Source organism: Ursus arctos, unplaced genomic scaffold, assembly GCF_023065955.2.
Source record: "Ursus arctos isolate Adak ecotype North America unplaced genomic scaffold, UrsArc2.0 scaffold_29, whole genome shotgun sequence".
Classification (NCBI taxonomy): Eukaryota; Metazoa; Chordata; class Mammalia; order Carnivora; family Ursidae; genus Ursus; species Ursus arctos.
The window spans coordinates 9,986,739-10,007,197 of record NW_026622974.1 but is presented as its reverse complement, the minus strand read 5'-3'; the positions used below and the strand labels follow the sequence as shown (position 1 = coordinate 10,007,197).

The window sequence follows — 20,459 nt, the reverse complement described above, 5'->3', positions numbered from 1 at the left end:
TATGTTTGTTGTTTCTAAATGAATTAATATGTAAAGTATTGATAGATATTATCCAAGTAAAGATTTCTTGGGGTCTTTAGTAATTTTTAAGAATGAAAAGGTATCCTGAGACAAATATTTGAGAATAGCAGTGTTAAGAACTTCCAAAGGTATGTCAAGAATTTTTATTAGGTTTTAGTTTCTTTACTTAAGGCTCACCTTGTCTTATATAAAGAAACACAGCCTTTTTGCCTCTAGGCACAGGCAAGTAAACTAAATGTGTAACTCAGCTGCAGAATATAAATTTTGGGTTTGGGGGCAATTGGAGAAATATATGCCTACACCAAATATATAATTTTTCTTTCAAAACAAAACAAAAAACAGGAAAACTTTGTTGCTATCCAAAGAAAACAAGTTGGTGGTTTTATTCCCTTCATAGGTGACCCCTGACTTACATACCGGGTATTCTTAATATATTTTATTTTTGAATAGTGATTCATTCTTTATTTAAGGGCACATTCTTTATTATTTGGAACTTTTCTAAAAAAAAAAAAAAAAGACAAAAACAAAAAAACATTTGTAAAGTGAATACTTCCTACCTGAAGCAACAATCACAGCTCTTTCTTCTGTGTGCTTAAAACTGTACTTTTATCTGTTAGGTTTAAAGTTACTTAAGTATATATGCTTTGATTTTAATTCAAATTTAAGTGTTTGAAATTAAAATCTGGACACTATTTTCTTTATTGTGTGATACAGTTAGTTTTATTTTCCATTTTGTATTGTTAAGTATAATCAAATAATGGACTTAACATTACTATTTTAGGTTGTCTTTCTTCTGGGGAATTGGGATGAACTTTTATATGGAAATAGCAAAAATGAGAGCTGGGAGAAGACTCTGGGCTCACTTAATACAGAAAATGTTTCAGCCTAAAAACTCTAAATCTCTTCTTCTGAGAGCGCATTGTCAGACATCAGGATGGTCACTTACTGAGCAGGTATATGTATAATTTAAAGTGTAGGGGTTTAGTAAAGTTATATATTGTCTTACAAGCAACATAGCGCAAATGAAGTAGATTTAAGAACCAATCTGTTAATATTTGAAAATTATGATTATTCTGAAGCATAATGCACATTTATGTTTTTAACACATATTATAATAAATAAAACTGGCTCCCTCTAGTGGTTAACAATATAAAATCATATAAATCTGCTTACCTGTAGTGCTGTTTACCTTTTTAAAAGTAAAAAAAAAAAAAAAATGATGATGAGGAAGAAGTAAAAGCCATAATTTAGTTAATATTGTCTTAAATAATTTTAAGAGTTAAAATTCTTAACATAAAATTGCCTGATTCACATTTTGTGCATATATATTATTTATTTTAGCTATGTGTTTAAGTATGCATACAAATAGACCCATTTAAAGACTGTTATCATTTGAGTAATTTCATTCTATTAAAAAATAGTGTGATGATCTTTTTTTCATGATATTTTGATACATTAAAAATAATTTATAATTTTAAAGTTACATTGCTTTTGTATACTTAAAAGTGAATAAAAAAAGTCATATTAAATATGACTTCAGGTACTCATAAATGGAGAAATACAGTTTCAGGTTGGGAGAAACTTTAATAATCATTTTTGTCTTAACCTCCTCATTTTACAGCTAAGGAAGCTAAAGTTCAGAAAGGTCCAATGAATTGCCCAAATCACAATCAGGAACAGAATGAACCCCAAAATTTTTATCTCATAGTACATTGTTCATCTGTTTCATTGATCATTTATTAATAAATCATTTGTTGAGTGCCTGTTAAATCTGAAGCCTAACGTAGACGTTGGCAAAATAAGTATGCACGAGCCACTGCTTAATCATAGCATCTTTTATCAACTGTTGCCTTGTTTTGACTTTTTGCTTTTCACTAAATGTTTTAGGATCCTTATAATAACATTATTCGTACTACAATAGAAGCAATGGCAGCAGTGTTTGGAGGGACTCAGTCTTTGCACACAAATTCTTTTGATGAAGCCTTGGGTTTGCCAACTGTGAAAAGTGCTCGAATTGCCAGGAATACACAAATCATTATTCAAGAAGAATCCGGGATTCCCAAAGTGGCTGATCCTTGGGGAGGTTCCTATATGATGGAATCTCTCACAAATGATGTTTATGATGCTGCCTTGAAGGTCAGTTTCTCCTCTTTGAAACTTTGGTTTTAAGATTTACAGATTTATAAAGATTTATAGGTATTTTGATTTATAAATCAAATCATTTATAGGTTTATATCAAGATTTATGAAATGAGAGAAAATAATTTTAGATTCACCTTTAATAGTATACAAATGGAAACATAAAATGCATTTGTATTTATATTAAATATTTTGTTCAAAGAGTTAAAAAAAGCAGTCCTTTGTCTTCTACTTGCATTTTTTCTGCTTCCTTGAATCACTGCATCTTTTTTGTTTGTTTTTATCTCCATATTTTAGAATGACACATATGTACTAGGTCTAATTCCATCAATTTTAGGCATTATCTATTGCTTCGTAGTATGGTAGTTTAGTATTTTAGCTGATTCTTACCTCTGCTTTCTCTTGTCTCATAATACTACCAATACGATTATATCTCAATGATATATCCTTCTGAAGTCCTCCAGTGCTCTCATTTGATTTAGACTGGTTTCTCTCTAGACGTGCTGACCATTGCAGTCTTTGACTTCCCTTTGCCATTCTCCTGGGAATTCTTTTTACCTCTGCTATGTTGAATCTGCATCCTAAATCCTGTGTCTACCTCTGTTGACTTATCCCTTGTTATTTTGAAGCATACCTCATAGGAACCTCTTCTAAAAGTCGTACATGGGAGATGACTTACGTCAAACTTTGGAAAATGTCTTCATTCTACTCTGGTATTTGATGGATAGTCTGTGTTTGAAATTATTTTCATTTGGGAGTGTGTAAGCGTTGATCAACTTTTTATCCTAGCCTTTTATTCTAGCTTCCACTATTTCTGTTTAGAAATCTGATGCTATTTTCACTCTCAGGAACTTTCTAACAGTTTCAGGATCTCTATTTTCGAGTTGCTGGACTTTGGTGTGTGTGTTTTTCCTGCATTGTACTGAACCTTTGGTGGTCATTTTTTAACTCCCCCATTTTTCATGTTTTCATAGCCCTGGGAAATTATCTTCTATTACTTTTTTGATAATTTTCTCCCTGCCATTTTTCTGTGGTTTCTCTTTCTAGAACTCCTAATTATTGGGTAGGGACGTCCTTACAAGATACTCTAGTGTTCTTATCTGTTCTGTAACTCATCCATGAAATACTGTTTTGTTTTCTTGGAGAGTCATCAACTTTACATTTCTACTTGCTTTAAAATTCATATATCATATTTTTAATTTCCAAAAGTTCATTTTTGTTTTCTACTTTTCTCCCTTGTGTATTATTATACTACTTGTTTCATTTATACAGAATCTAATTTTTTTCTGAGGATATTAATTATACTTTTTGAAGTTTTCTTCTATATCCTGTATTGTCTGTTTTCTCTGTGTGCCTTTTGTACTTAGTGTTATTATTCAGAATGCACGTTTTTATTTCAACAAGGCATCTTGCTCTTGCCTCTTTCTGTACTTGGCGTTTGATAACCCATTGCTTTTCTGCCTAAGTAAACTTTGGTCCGTTTTCTGCAGGCAGTAAACTTTGGTTCTCTTGACAGAATGGGAGAGGGGTAGTTGCAAATTCTAAAGTAGTCCCCCCTCTTTTTAGCTTCCTGTCTTCCAAGGAAAAACAAGTTTAACTTTGTTCCTTTCTGCTAAGTCATATACCCTTCCACCATTCACTTCCCCACCATCTCATCCCTTCCACCATTCACTTCCCCACTATCTCACATATACATGAGGCTGTGATTAAAGGTTTAGATGTTTCCTAGTATCAGTGAGGATGGAGTTAAATCATTACTCTGCTGCTCAAATCAAAAATAAAATTGCATTTTGAAATACACTTTTTAAAGAATATTTATTTATGTGACCATGAATACGTCACTTATGTAACTGAAGATGAGAGAATTGATGTTATTTTTAGTTTACTCCTAAGACTTGAGTGAGAGGTTCTGTGTTTTCTAGAATCTACATCTTAGTTTTTCTATTTTCAAGTAACTTTAATTTCTTTTTTTAATTGACATATCATTGTGTTAGGTTAAGATATACAACATGATGATTTGATATATGTATGAATTGTGAAGTGATTACCAGAATAAGTTAATATCCATACTTCGCTGTTAAAAGATTTTTTTCCTTGTGATAAGAACTTTTAAGATCTACTGCCTTAGCAGCTTTCAAATACACAGTAGTGTATTGTTAATTGTAGACTTTCTTTCTTTCTTTCTTTCTTTCTTTCTTTCTTTCTTTCTTTCTTTCTTTCTAGTTTTTATTTATTCATTTAAGTAATCTCTACACCCAACGTGGGGCTCAAACTCACCAATCTGAGATCAAGAGTTGCATGCTGCCCTTGACTGAGCCAGCCAGGCACCCCTAACTCTGTAGAATTTCTAATGAATGCTCTTGAAGTCAACTTAATTCTTTTCTTTTCTTTTTTTTTTTTTTAAAGATTTTATTTATTTATTCGACAGAGAGAGAGACAGCCAGCGAGAGAGGGAACACAAGCAGGGGGAGTGGGAGAGGAAGAAGCAGGCTCATAGAAGAAGAGCCTGACGTGGGGCTCGATCCCAGAACTCCGGGATCACGCCCTGAGCTGAAGGCAGACGCTTAACCGCTGTGCCACCCAAGCGCCCCAACTTAATTCTTTTCTTATGAAACAATAAACTTACCACTAAGATAGTTTATGACTTTATTAATATTAGTAATTATGTGATGTAACTAATTTGTACAGTTTATAAAAATATCTTTATATTCTTTTCCAGTTTTATTAATCTATTTTTCTTATTAGCTCATTGATGAAATTGAAGAGATGGGTGGAATGGCCAAAGCTGTAGCAGAAGGAATACCTAAACTTCGAATTGAAGAATGTGCTGCCCGAAGGCAAGCAAGAATAGATTCTGGTAAGATAAAATGAAAATGTTTATGTGTGAAATCCAGTATTTAAAAGGAAATATTAATTTCTGTTTGAAGATAACATACATAATTAATAAAACAAAAGTAATGGAAAAATGGAATTGGATAAAATGTTTCTCATCTCTATCTTCCTGTCTATCTTTCTATCTATCTGTCCATCTCCCTGTTTGTATTTTTGCATGCATGGATGCACAGGGGTAAGCATATGTAGAGTATGCGTGGAGGTATGCCCATTGTGTATATATACGTGTGTAAGTGGGTATTTCCAGTGTATTAAAGGTGATATTGTTATTGGTCATTGTGCTTTGCATTGGAGTATTTATTTATTCATTCAGTCTGTCAACACTTACTTACCATTTAGCATTTGAGGCACTGTACTACGTCTGGGCATACAACTGTGAATAGCTCAGATATGCTCTCTGCACCCTTAGAGTTTACATTTTAGTAAGAGAGAGAGAAAAGGAACAATTAAATAAATAAATAAGATAATTATAGATTGTGATGAGTTCAATAAAGGAAATAAGAGGAGGGGGTGGGTGGCAGGATGTCTTTAGATACAGTAATAATCTGGTAGTTTGAGGCTTACTATGTTAAGGAAATGTCTTTATAATTCTGGTTTATTACTTACAAATTTTAAAAGTACTTTTTTTAAAAGTACTTTTTGTTAAAAGTGGCTGTAAGAGAATTCAAGAATATATTGGAAACGCTATTGGATGTTAATCTTCTTCCTTATAAATCTTGATGTAGCTGCTATTATTATTTTAATTTTCAGTGTTAGAAGAGGGTTTATCAGAAACTCTGGGGCAGCATATAGTTTGAGAGAATAATAAAAGTCCTCCCTTACAGAGATTCTGATACATATCTGATCTATATTGAAGTTTCATTAAGATTTAAGAATACTACTTAAAAATATTAAGCTTATAAGGAAAGTATGTGATGATCAAAGCTTTACTATTAGGCAATTATTTGTGAATAGAATCTACATATTATTTTCCTCTGGGAAATTAATAGGTTCTGAAATAATTGTTGGAGTAAATAAGTACCAACTGGAAAAAGAAGAATCTGTGGAAGTTTTGGCGATTGATAATACTTCAGTGCGTAACAAACAGATTGAAAAACTCAAGAAGGTAATAATAGCTATAATTTTTTGAGTGCTTTCTGTGTTCTGGGCACTGTGTAAGCCCTTACATTGTCTTGCTTAATCCTTATGACAACCACATGAGGGGGTATTATTTCCCAGCATTTTAAAGTTAAGGAAACTAAAGGTAAGGGAGATTAAGAAACTTGTCTGGAATAAATAATTGAATAGCCAAGACTCAAATCTAAGTCTGTTGACAGCAGACACTCCTGTTTTAAATCATGACAGCTGCCTCTGTGAAACTTACATATTGTTATTAAAAACCACTATCATAATAATAATACCTCCCATAATTTACAGATTATAACAGAGGCTTAAATGATTATGTAACTCACTCAAAGTTAACAACAAAATTAAGTTCAGAGTATCTAAAGCCAGGGCTTCTCACTGTAATTTGTTTGTAGACCATGGTTTCTGATACTACTATGAAAGAATCATTTGCTTTCTGTTTTTTTTAGGTCAAATATATTTTAATGGTGCTTTAGTAAGATATAGTTTATAAATGAAACATATTTATTCCGATTGAAACTAGAGTACTATCCTAACTTTATTTCCAATTTCTTGCCAAGATGAATCAATGTATATGAAATACCAAGATAGATAAAACATATTCTTATATTGTAATTTATATATTTCTATTGTATGAAGCTACCGTGGTCTCTTAATCTCTGGCTTTTATAATTACTGTTATTTCTAAGGCAAGAAACTTGATGTTCTTTAGCGATCTTTAATGGTTTTCCTCGGTTTACTTTCCCTGTGATAGTTTTAAGATCTGACTTTTTTTTCCCTCCTCAGTTTAGATGTTCTTTAGGAATCTGATAGAATTTGTTCAGTTAGACCGAATGCACAACTATCATCTTCCATTTTTTTTAATGGCAGATGTTTAATGACACTATTTCCATTTTCACCCTCAGTCAGGAGATAATAACTCCTCTCTCACATTTTTGTCATTTTTCTAAAAGGTCCTACTTAGGATGTAGCATTTTATTTTCAGTCATCACAAAAGTCTCAACATTTATTATATTTGGAAAACTCCTTTTCTCCTCTCTTATACTTTAGGCTTTTATTAACTCTGCACCCTCACAGCTTGAGGGGTTCCATTTGCCATAAATGATGTTAAACTTTATTTCAGGCAAGAGAGAAATTCAATAGTGAAAATGGAGTTGGGTTTTTCCTTGCCCTTAGTATAAGATTTCTGGTCCACTTCTGCTTATAGATATTATATAATTTTAGTAGCATCTTGAGCAGTATCATATTTTAGACTCTTTTATAGATGGTGTAAACTTGTAAAAAATTGGATTTTAGATAACTTTGTATAGGCAGGTTGTTGGCAGAGCAGAGTAGAGCTAGGACCTGAGGGGGAAAGTTTTTGACCATGCTTTTCATTGTCTTTTTGTCTCTGTTGCAGTATTTCTCATTGTCGCTTGTCTCTTTTTCTCTCTTTTTGGATTATTTTTATTTTTTAAGCCCAACACAGTGCTTAAACTCACAACTCAGAGATTAAGACCTGAGCTGAGATCAAGAGTCCATTGCTTAACTCACTGAGCCCCTCTTTGGATCATTTTTAAATAAAGAAAAACCATACACATGCATATTATTACCAATATGTTGTTAATTAGCTAAGGAAAACAACATATAACTGAAGTATTCTCTAAGCTGTAATCTATTATTATTATTATTTTTTCTTCTTTGTCACTATTATTCTTTAGTGTGCCTTTGAAATTACTCATGTAAAAGATCTACTTGTTTTCCATGTCTTGTTACATTAGTAAAGCCTAAATAGCATGTACTGCTTGGGAGAGTCACCACTATTATTTATTGTTAACCTGCTTGTTTCTGATTTATCAGGGTTATGCAGAATTCAGTATTATTTTAGGAAGTCCTTAAATGTTTATTGAATGAATGAATGAATGAATGAATAAATTGAATGAGTATCAGACCTAGGATACGTATTATTCTCTCCTTTTTTTTCCTTTTGTTTTTGAGTTTAGGATTATGGAACAATTTCTATGTGATGTATATTGGTATCCAATTTCCTGATCTCTGTTTTATGCTCTATTCACTTAATTGTCCCTTTTCTTGACCTTTTTCATAAGGTCAAATCCAGCAGGGATCAAGATTTGGCTGAACGTTGTCTTGCTGCACTGACTGAATGTGCTGCCAGTGGAGATGGGAATATTCTGGCTCTTGCAGTGGATGCAACTCGTGCAAGGTGAGGGTATTTAAGTTTGGAGATTTCCAAATACCAGAAGTTGACCAGTTTGGCTTTTCAAAGTGTATTTAAATAAAAGGTTCATCGTATAAACCATGTGAACCTAAACGAAAATATTGTAAACTCAAATGAAGTTAGTTTTTATTTTTCTTAAGAATCTATGCACTTACAGCATTCATGGTTTTTTTAAACATATAAACATTAAGAGGCTTTAATCTTCTTAAATAAAATTTAAAAATGTAACATTAACATTTAAAATATACCAAGCATAAAGTCCTCAGGTTTTGAGAAAGTCTGTGTTACAAGGGAAAATACCTTCAGGTCATTAGTAACTAGCTAATGTAGGTCTAAACATTTCTACAAATAAATGAATAAAACAGGGCAAAAGTGATTGCTTTTGTCAAATTCAGTTACTGGCAAAATAAGGTAGTGAGAACTGTTTAGGTACCTTACTCATTTCCCTCTCCAGAGAAAAGCTGGAAGCTGGTCATTTTAGCAGCTAGATGGTAATGAATTATAAATGAACTCATGTATGTTCTTCACCAAGGGCATCATGAAACCTTTCTGAGCAGGAAACATGCTTAAGCTCTCCCCTTTCCTTCACTGGATGAAAGGTAGCATGCTGAGCACCCCAGGAACTCATTTGCCACAGTGTGGTTCAGGACACAGCACAGCCGGGCGGCCAGCTAGACATTTTATTCATGCACAGTACTTGGCTATCACCAGGGTTTGAGCAGATAGAGCGTTATTCGTGATACCCTGGGGTCCCTGTTCTGTAAGCATGTGGTGCTATTAAAGGTGTATTAAAAATCAACAAATAGATCCTGTACTGTAACCACAGAAAATTTTCTCCCAATACATGATGTCACTAAATGAATTATTTTTGCTTTTGTTATTTATTGCTTAATATAATGAACTTTTTTTTTTTTTTAACATGTTGTTTTAAGTGCTTAAAGGGTGGAGTAAATAGTATGTGGGTTGGGTTTTTGTTTTTTGGGTTTTTTTTTTTCCAGTTTTAATTTCTTAAAAGAAATAAAACTTCTGCTTACAGTCCTCTAATGGTCTCCCATGCCTTTTAAATTAAAACCTAATCTTACCATGGCCTGCAAGATTGTGTGAGATATGACTCTGCTTCCTTCAAATGCTGTGTCCCCAGTGTCCTTCTTTCTAGTTGTAGAACAAAGAGCATGTTTTTCTACCTCTCGAACTTTTGCATTTAGTACTTTCTTTTTCAAACAGTTTTCCCCCTTATATTCCCTTGAGTTTCTCCTTCTCATCATTTAGGTCTTAGTTAAAAAGTTATTATCTTCATATCTTCAATATCTTTAGAATAGCTTTCCCAGTGTGTTCATAGTGCTTATTAGCATATGAAATTCTTATTAATTCATTTGTGTGCATGTGTATTGTCTATATCCCCTGACTAAATGATAAGCTGTGTAAGAGCAGGTCATCCCCCCACTCCCACCCCAGTCTTATTTATCATCATATGTCTAGCACTTACCATGCTTGGCCCATATTAGGCACTCAATAATTGTTGAATGAATTAGTAAACAAATAGATGGAATATGCTAAAAGACTTACTTTCTATCAAAATGTATTAGCAGGAGGGGCCCCTGGGTGGCTCAGGCAGTCAAGCGTCTTGACTCTTGATTCCAGTTCAGGTCATGATCTCAGGGCTAGGAGATCAGGCGCTGTGTTGGGCTCCACACTGGATGTGGAACCCGCTTAAGATTCTCTCTCTCCCTCTGCCTTACCCTCCTCTCTTTCTCTCTGTCTCAAAAAAAAAAAAAAAAAAAGTATCAGTGGGAACTTTGCTCTCTTTACCTATCTGTATTGTTAAGTGGTGAATTATACAGTAACGTTTACATGCTTATTTACTTATAGTTTTTAAGTCATTCAGTTATTTTTTAGTTAACAAATGTTAAAAAGATTATTGTGTATAAAGGCATCCAGAATCATTCTTCGTAAATATTCTGAGGAAAGATGCTTTCATCAATGTAGTAAAAAAAAATTCTTATTTAAGCGAAATAGAGAGAGACAAATACCATAAGATTTTTGATAGCATATTTTTTACTTAGGTAATAAAGTATATCTAATTATATTGAATATTAAAGTAAGTAAATATTTTTATCTCAAATGATGATGTTAATAGAATCTGTATTTTATAATTTTAATATTTTAGATGTACAGTTGGAGAAATCACAGATGCTATGAAAAAGGTGTTTGGTGAACATAAAGCTAATGATCGTATGGTGAGTGGAGCATATCGCCAGGAATTTGGAGAAAGTAAAGAGATATCATATGCTATCAAGAGGTAATATGTGAGATTTCTTTCACTAGAATGTCTTTTCTGTTAACATAATCCCTGTGAATCAACTACAGGCTTAATTTTCTCACACACCATTTGGAAAATGTTTGAATTGACTTTCCTGTTAGTCTGTAGTTTTACTGATGTAGTATTTTGAATTTTCACCATAGTTCCCTTTAGGAGTTTCTCATTTAAAACAAATGTGTTTTTTTTTTTAACTAACATTGATATTGCTTCATATCTCCTACGTACTTCTATTTCAGTCTCCTTACTACAGTGTACTTTAATATTTTCCTAAGTTTATTCAAATTGTTTAATTGCTCAAATAATTATAAAATAATTTCCTGTTTGAAAATAAGTATTTGGTTGCCATTTATGCATAAATTAAAATCAGGCTCTTCTAACTGACAGTAAATAGCACTGTCAAACATGATTAGGAATTATAAATTAATATAAATTGATCATACTTCCCAGGTGTAAATATAGCTTCCTGATGATTTTTTCTCAGCCTTTTTAATAAATATCCCTCTTTTTATGTTGCTAGTTATAAATGAGATAAATATCAAAACATCCAAGTTGAAAGTCATCAAAATGGAACTTTTTTTTCTTTTAACAAAAACAAATGTAGTACTTTTTAATGTGGGGCATAAATTTATTGATTTAAGCTGGCAGATATTTTGATTATATGTCATTAGAAGGCACCGCATTGCAGTCAGCTTGGAGGAGTTCACACTTGTGATGAGTAGGTGAGATACAAACAGTTCAAAGCAACTAGTGAGTCACATTTGTATAAATGACTCTTAAATAAATATTTATATATTTATATTTATACAATATTTATATTGTATAAATGACTCTTAAATAAATATTTATGCATATTATACTCTGGAGACTGGCTTTAAGAAGGTGAAAAGTTGTCATTTCCTCACCTTGCTTCACTGTGATTTCTCGAGTGTTATGGGCTTATTAGCTGTGCCATCTTTCAGACTTTCCTCTAAGGGGAAGGTGGTAAGCATATCCAGTCTTTAATGGAATTCTCAATTTAAAATAGAGATATTCACAAAATATGAGTAAACAGATATAAAAGGGTGTTATTTTTATTTTATTTTAATTTAATTTTTTTTAAAGATTTTATTTATTTATTTGACAGAGAGAGATAGCCAGCGAGAGAGGGAACACAAGCAGGAGAGTGGGGGAGGAAGAAGCAGGCTCCCAGTGGAGCAGGGAGCCTGATGTGGGGCTCGATCCCAGGACCCTGGGATCACTCCCTGGGCTGAAGGCAGACACTTAACGACTGAGCCACCCAGGCACCCCAAAAAGGTGTTTTTAAATAAACTTGAAAGATTTGCTGTGAATAAATCATAGTTTGTATGTCTTACCTTGGGACAATTAATGTATAAATTGTATTTTATAATTATTACTTTTTAATAACTGCTATATTTTAAAATGTTCTTAGGGTTAATAAATTTATGGAACGTGAAGGTCGCAGACCTCGTCTTCTTGTGGCAAAAATGGGACAAGATGGACATGACAGAGGAGCAAAAGTTATTGCTACAGGATTTGCTGACCTTGGTTTTGATGTGGACATAGGTCCTCTTTTTCAGGTATTGAAAATTGTTGGGGGAATTTCAAAAGAATGTCATAAATCACTTATACTTAGAACAAATAATGATAAGATGATAAACTGTGATGATGTTTTTCAAGTTGTAAAAGAAGAAAATGAATTCAACAAATTCCCCAATTTATTTTTGAACGCATATAATCCAGTTAATTATGACAGAAATAGGAAATTAATGTAATTTATGTTAATGTACTTGTATCTCAGACTTTGTAAAAATCAGTATCAGTAACTAAAATTGTTAGTAGGCGTCTGAAACTGAAGGTTACTTTCAAAAATCTTATTGTATCATTTATTGAGATTTGACTAATAATTTGTGGGAAAGATAGCCCACATTGGATTGGTGGAAAGTGCTTTGAAAGGGGAATCAAGCATCAGAATGAGAGCTCAATTCATAATTAGATTTTCTCTTCTTGTCACTCTCCCGTAGTATTTTATTTAATCACAGAATATTTAATCCAGCAGGCTGATAATTTGTTGGAAGTAAATGAAGCTGAAATTTTCTATAGAGAGAGACAGCAGTCATTCTCTACAAAATATCTTTGGTTGAGTACACTGTAATAACTTTCATATTAAAAGCTTTTTCCACTATATATTTATTGATCATCTACCAAATGCTAGGTTCTTAGTTGAATAAGATATCATTTTTGTCATCAGGGAGATTACAGACTCCTAACAGAAAGAGATTTACTTACCAGTAATCACAACAGAGTAATAATTAATGTAATTAAAGTTTGAATAAGGAACTTGTCCACATATTCTAGGAACTTATGGTTGAGCTGTGCCTTTTGGAAGCCTGGAGAGCAAGGCAGGGAAGGACATGCGAAGAAGGGTTGGTTTGGGCAGAGGTGCAGAGGTGCAAAGTCATGGAGGCATGATGCTTTCAGGTGACTGTGAGATGTTAAGTACAAATAGAATACAGAGCTTAGGATGATATGTAGATTACGATGAATAGCCTTGTATGTGCCATTCTAAGAAGTTTGAACATTATTCCAAAGGTGTTTAGGCAGAGTAACAATCAAATGTATACATTAGAAAGCTCACTTTCCAGGAAAATCACTTTCTGAAGTGGAGAGGAGCCGTGACTAGATGCAAGGAGTCCAATTAAGATGTTCAGTAACCTGAGTGAGAAGCAAGGCAAGCCTTAACCAAGGCACTGTCAGGGTCTTAGCAGAGGTCGGCTAGGATTGTGAAGAAAATTTAAAGAAGGACCATTTACGATAAGGAGGCAGGCTTAAGAGAACCGGCATATGGAACATTTAGATGAAGATGACCATGAAAGTTGGATATGCATTTCTGGAGCGTAGAAGAGAGGCTTTAGGCCTCCATTATAAGTAAGATTTTGAGACTTGTCAGTGTATAAATGGTACCAAGACCATGCAAACTGATTTAACTTCCCATCAAGAATGTATATTGCAAGATGAGAACTTGAACATTAAAAGGAAAAAGAGAAGGAGGAAGCAAAGAAGGGGAAGGGAATGGGGTGAGGAGTGAGATAAAAACTGAGGAAGAAGGACAGTTTCAGGGAAAAGGAAGTACTGTTATTCCACACTGTAGATGGGTCAACAAAGATGAAGACAAAGAGTATTTGTTGCATTTTTACCAGCAAAGAAGTAAATGTTCCCGAAGAGACCCATCCCCTGTAGAATCTGTAAGAGTTTTCCCTTTTTGAATTTTATTTTTTTTTATTATGTTCAGTTAGCCAACATATAATACATCATTAGTTTTTGATGTAGTGTTCAACAATGAATTTTTAAATATTACTGTAAAAAGTCTAGAAGGCGTTTTTATTATGAAGAGTTAGCCTGAACTTGTGGAGATAACATCTTTGAACTGTGTTGGTAGGTAAATTCATAAATACATTTAAGCTAGGTTTTGTTAAGAACCTCAAATATATTTTAGATTAAATAAAGGTATATATTTAGATTGCTTTCATTCTTCCTTTCAGTTGAATACTTTCCCATTCTCGTTTTTTACTTATATTCTACTACCCTTTTACTTTAGCTTTTCGTTTGTTTTAGAGAGGGAGAGAGAGAGAGAGGAGGGGGGGACAGAGGGAGAGGGAGAGAAGCAGATGTCCTGCTCCCCGGGGAGCCCGATGTGGGGCTTGATCCCAGGACCCTGAGATCGTGACCTGAACTGAAATCAAGAGTCCAGCGCTTAACCAGCTGAGCCACCCAGATGCCCCTTTGTTTGTTTTAAATAATGACCAGAATATTTTGTAATCAGCTTTTGGGAAATATTTTTTACAAAATAAAAGTAATTAAAAACAATTGTTGTCATCCATTGGCACTTACAAGAATTTTTCAAAGAGCTGCAAGTTCATTTCCCCATTACATGCCATCTATTAAAATATAATTTAACCTTTTAGTACCACCAAATTTGTTAACATAAAACTTTGTCATTAAAAATAGAAAAGAAAAACTTACCTGTGGATGAAGGTACTTACCTGCAGTTCTGTGTCTGAATTAAGTAAAATTATATTTGAAGTTTTAGGATGTTCACTATTTGATAACATAAAATACATATTTGTATTTGTTAACATAAAATACTATTTGTAACATAAAATACAGTTTAATACATATAAGCATAAAGCATGGAACTGAATTGTTAAGTGGAATTTTAATCTAATGAATTTTGGTAACATGGATGATGTGAATGACCCATCATGGATAAGTCAATTAAATTTCTTAATGCATCATTACCAAGAATATGCACATTTTCTTAAATGTTTTAATTTCATAGGTTATATTTTTCACAGACGGAAGGTTTCCAGTATGCTGTGTAATTTACTTAGAGATATTCTTGAATTTGGCTTCATTACCGAGAGCATAGGATCTTTTGTTTTCACACTGAAATTATGAGCGTTAAAATATTGCAAAACTAAGGAAATTTTCAGATTGTAATAATTTTTTTGACCTTATAATTGTTCAGTGGTTTCTGAGATAACTTTATCCTCCCCAAATTTCTCAATATACTTATATTTACAATGAGAAACTTGTAGGTGTCTTTTATATGAAGTTATTTAAATACATGCAGATTATCAAAGCAAATGTCGCAGACTCTTTGCAGAGAATGAATATGATTCTGGGTAATTCAGTTAATAATTGAATACTTGAAAATATCCTTTATGATTCTGTATAGTATACTGGTTAAATCCAGTTAATAATGAAGAACAGCTTTCTTGGCACCATTCCTTCTCTTGTTTATGTATTTGCCAGGGTGTTGTAGCCCCTTAACTGTTTTCTAGAGTTCTCATGTTATTTTGATTCATATGGCTGTCAGTTCAGTGTCTTCATAGGAGACCAAGGTCCTGGGCTTCCTAGTGTGCCGTCTTGCTTCCCATTCCATTTTAAAACCTAAGAGTCACATAGACACTATACCATGTTGTCTTATACTGCTCAACCACTCAATAAATGTTGATAAGACAACAGATTTGTTTTTCAAAAATTGTGATGTGAAGAGATAATATATTTTGCCTATATTCCTTATCCTAAAAGGTTTTTTGGGGAACTATATTTTGGTGTGACTTAAATCTAGTTATAAATTCTAGGGCTAGAAGTAAAGACAACACTGGTGTTTATTTTATCAATTGGTTGAGTTGGTATTTATGATTTGAGAATGATGAAATATGAAGTTATATTCACTTCAAGATTTTTAATGAGGAAAACCATGGAATGCCAATTATGTAGATAATAGTTTTAAAATACTCTTTGGAATAAATGATGATTTGTTTCTTCCCCGTGATTGTTTAGACTCCCCGTGAAGTGGCCCAGCAGGCCGTGGATGCAGATGTGCACGCTGTGGGTGTGAGCACACTTGCTGCTGGTCATAAAACCCTAGTTCCTGAGCTCATCAAAGAGCTCAACTCCCTGGGACGGCCAGATATTCTTGTCATGTGTGGAGGGGTGATACCACCGCAGGTATTGTTCATCTATATTTTCCTAGTACTGTGATGGGAATCCTGAGTAATATTAGTTTATATGTAGTTCCCCTTTAGTGTATACATTTATTAAAGATATATTTGCTGTAGATATTGATCTAAATTATTTCCTGGTGATTTTCCTAAGTAAATTTTACTAAAAAAGTGGGCGACGTTGTTTTCTATTCAAGCTATATTATAATTCATTGTGTATGACTTAACAATTTACAAAGCTTCCATGAGGGAATTACCTCTTTGCAAACTAGTAACCTAGATAGAGATCTACTTTCTTCGTGTTCAGTAAAGAATGATGGAAAAGAAACAGGGTAAAAGTAATAAAATCCACAGGTATAATAGAGAGAAATGGTAAACACAGTGCGTATGTATCAACGCCTAGGCACGGACAGGGAGCACTCTTTGTCGTGGTGATGAAGTGGGTCCTTCGGTTAACCCGTCGGCAGCACTTGCTTCGGTTGTCTGAGAGCAGCTACCTTGTTCATTTCTTCCATGTTTCCACCGCGACTGTTGTTCTGACTCAGAGCTGTATCAGTTACATGGTCTTGTAAAACGTCTTTTCCATTAAAGCTAATTTGATTGGGGTGTAGTTTTCTTAGAGTCAAAAATATCCTAATTCAGAAATAAATGGAATCAGCCTGTCCTGAAAATTCAATAATTTGAATTTCCCCTGATTGGGGAACAGGTGGATTCTTGAACAAAAATGTGGTTCATCTAAGAAAAGGAGAAATGAACGCTAGGTAACAATCAGTGATGTCAGTTCATTTATTAATGGGGAGGGGGGATACCTTCCATATATTGCCTTACCTGTCAGTAAAAATAATTAGTTAGGATATAAATTTGGTCTACTTGCAATCCAGTTTTTAATTATATCAAGTTTTCTTTTTTTATTGAGAATGGAAAAAATAGAGGAAGTGTATATGATATTGCTCCAAGTAAATAATTGATAGAAGCTACAAAGACCCTTCCACTAGAGCAGGAATCTCTCAGTGAAGTGTGATCTTATGTCTAGGTCTACAGTGTTTTTTCCTCCATATCACTCAGAATATAAAATAGTGACTTATATACTACTTATGAAATCAGAAAATACATGCATGAAATCGTGAGGTTGAATATAATGTGGGACTAGCAAGCAAACTATATATTATTTATTCTTTCTAACAACGCAGTACTTAAGGTGATATAGTCAACACAAAACTGCTTTTGTTAACATACTTGCCTGTTATTTTCACAAATATAGTTCACTATGTGGGAATATAAAGGACGTTTATTCTTTATTGTCTATCTATGGAAACTTTTATCTGTATTGCAGTTTTAGAGTCTATAGTATCTAAGCTCTTAGATGTGATATTAAAATTTAAGAACCAAAATAATTAGGCTGCACAAAATATTGGAATTGCACTATGAGTTGAGAAAAAACACAGACAGACCTGTTACCTAAGTGAGCTGACATTTTCAAGAAATATATGTCACAGAATTTGTATTAACCCTCTGGATATTTGAATTACTCAGAACATCTGTAGATGTTTTCCATACTTTTCTCCCTGTGAGTTTAAAGACTAAAGATTATTTTCTGTAATGGCACATGTGTGTTAATATAGTGTCCTTTATAATATATTTATAGCAGTCAACATCAATGTGTACACATAGCATAACGTATAAACATGAATCACTGTGTTGTACACCTGAAACCATGTTAATACTGTGTGTCAATTATATTCAAATAGAAAAATTAACAAAACAAAATACCCCAAAAGTACCACCATTTACTGACTGCAGACAAAATATCTTAGAGGACATAAATAGCCTTGTAAACTCAAACCTATAATGTGATAGTAAATTTAACATAAACAATGACAAGTAGTGAAAATTTAGGCGAGAGAAAATTATATGGTTTTGGGCTTAAAAGTTTTTGATCGGTGGGTTATACTGCTTCTTACCACCTATCACACACTGGGTATTTGGAAAATGGGTGCTAGTGGTTATTATTAGCAGTGCCAGGGAAGGAAGAATTTTTCGGCTCCAAATGCGAAATTTTTTCTGGTTGAGAAAACTGGGGGCATCAGGGACAAAGAATAAAGGACAGCATTCATTGTCCTACTTTCATTTCTTTGAAATTAGAAATATTGTCTCTTCTATTAATTAAACAAATTCTTTCAACAGGATTATGAATTTCTGTTTGAAGTCGGAGTTTCCAATGTATTTGGTCCTGGGACTCGAATTCCAAAGGCTGCCGTTCAAGTGCTTGATGATATTGAGAAGTGCTTGGAAAAGAAGCAGCAATCTATGTAACATTCTGTTTTTGTGTTAGCTTTTTTCTAAAATAGTCTTTCGATGACAATCAGAGAGTAAAACCATGTCTTCAGTTTAATTCAGTACTTGATATGTGTTTTCCTGAAAGCTTTACATTAAAATACCTGACTTATAAGAATTTTGTGATGCTCTAATTATATATGTACAGTTTCGCTTTAAGAATTAAAAAAAGTATATACCCTTAAAAACTTTCCATGTTTAATACTTCATCAGAAACTCTAGACAAAGGTATTATTTTAAAAAGTCATGATATTTATTTGAAGTATTTCTTAAAAACTATTTCTACTTTAAAAATTAAACTTTACCTTAAAAAAAGGTCTATCTAGTCCCAAATCTTCAATTTAGCATTATGTGACTTGAACACCAGAAAACAAAATCCATATATGAACAAAATAATTACACCTATCTTGCAAAAAATAAGGAAGAGTATTTATGTAGAAAAGTATATTATGGTGGTGATCTTCAACCAAGTTCTACTGGAGTCACTTCAGTAAGAATATTAAATCAGACCTAAAGGTTGGAACAAGGAGGAAATGGCAGAATGTTTTTTCAAATCTGACTTTACTTTCTTCCTAGGCATGAACATGTGACCTTCTTACTGCTGGGCTTGGCTCAAGACCCAGGAGAGTGGATGTTTATGAATATTCCCTAAAATGAAAGTGCTTAGGTTGTTCATACGGCTTTCTCCAGAATGATGATGTAAGCTGGAGTGTAGAAGGGCTATGATACCTGGAAAAGCTAGTGGTATAACTCAGTCCAAGTCTGAAGACCTGAGAATCAAGACAGCCGGTAGTGTAAATCACAGCCTAAGGGCCGGGAAAAGATGATATGATATGTCCCAGATCAATTAGTGAGTCAGGAAATAAAAGGAATTCCTCTTTCCTCTGCCTTTTGTTCCATTCAGACCCTCCACAGATTGGATGATGCTCACAGACACTGGAGTGGGCTATCTACTTTACTAAATCCACTGATTCAGATGCTAATCTCCTCCGGAAGCACCCTAATAGACACACCCAGAAATAATACGTAATCAGAGCAACCCGTGGCCAGTCAAGTTGATTACCTATTCTAGGTACCTATTACTTAAAATTATCACAGAGTCCTGTACCTTGCTGGGGGGAACATACAATGCTGCTGCCATTGGGAAAAATGGTATGATTCCTCAAAAAAATTGAACAGTTACCAAATGGCCCAGTAATTCCACTCCTAGGTGTATATCCAAAAGAACTGAAAGTGGAGTCTCACATAGATATTTGTGCACCCATGTTCATAGCAGCTTTATTCACAATTGCCAAGATGTAGAAGCAACGCAAGTGTCCTTTGATAGATGAATGGATAAATAAAATGTGGTATATACTTAGAATACTATTCAGCTTTAAAAAAAGAAGGAAATTCTGACACATGCAACAACATAGGTAAAACTTGAAGACAATAGGCTAAGTGAAATCAGCCGGTCACAAAAGGACAAATATATTTCATTTATGTAAGATTCCTAGCATAGTCAAATTCATATAGACAGAAAGTAGAATGGTGGTGGCCATGGCCTGGGGAAAGGGAATGGGAAATTAAAGAATTGAATGATTACAAAGTTTCAGTTGGGGAAGATGAAAAGTTCCAGAGATGGATGGTGGTGATGGTTGTACTGCTAGCAGTATGAATGAACTTAGAGCTGCAGAACTGCACACTTAAAAATGGTGAATAAGGTAAATTTTATGTTACATGTATTTTACCACAATAAAAGTATTTAGGATAGTCCTGACGTGGTATTTTATAAATGCTGTTAATATTGTTATTATATTATTACTGTTGTTGAAAAATAAATGAATGGTTTACAGAAACTGGGAAGGTAGGCAGGAGCCAGGTTATGTGCAGAGACAAGTTAAGGGATTTGGACTTCATCCTGA

The 20,459-nt window shown here is 33.5% G+C and overlaps 1 protein-coding gene across 16 annotated transcripts in view; it reads left to right on the top strand.

Annotated features, from left to right (window-relative positions):
* The window catches only part of MMUT (methylmalonyl-CoA mutase), a 164,738-nt gene that overhangs the window by 12,667 nt on the left and 131,612 nt on the right, over positions 1 to 20,459 (top strand). For 6 of the 16 annotated variants that reach the window (XM_026507275.4, XM_048219756.2, XM_048219755.2 and 3 more), the window contains 9 exons: positions 803 to 974; positions 1,909 to 2,157; positions 4,905 to 5,016; positions 6,041 to 6,156; positions 8,264 to 8,379; positions 10,562 to 10,693; positions 12,144 to 12,291; positions 16,061 to 16,228; positions 18,406 to 18,743. In XM_026507275.4, the coding sequence (XP_026363060.2) occupies positions 803 to 974; positions 1,909 to 2,157; positions 4,905 to 5,016; positions 6,041 to 6,156; positions 8,264 to 8,379; positions 10,562 to 10,693; positions 12,144 to 12,291; positions 16,061 to 16,228; positions 18,406 to 18,534 (1,342 nt within the window). In that variant the 3' untranslated portion in view covers positions 18,535 to 18,743. Of the gene's footprint in view, positions 1 to 802; positions 975 to 1,908; positions 2,158 to 4,904; positions 5,017 to 6,040; positions 6,157 to 8,263; positions 8,380 to 10,561; positions 10,694 to 12,143; positions 12,292 to 16,060; positions 16,229 to 18,405; positions 18,744 to 19,131; positions 20,308 to 20,459 lie in introns of those variants that run through there. The other 10 variants (XR_008956230.1, XR_008956232.1, XR_008956229.1 and 7 more) reach the window with 5 other exon arrangements.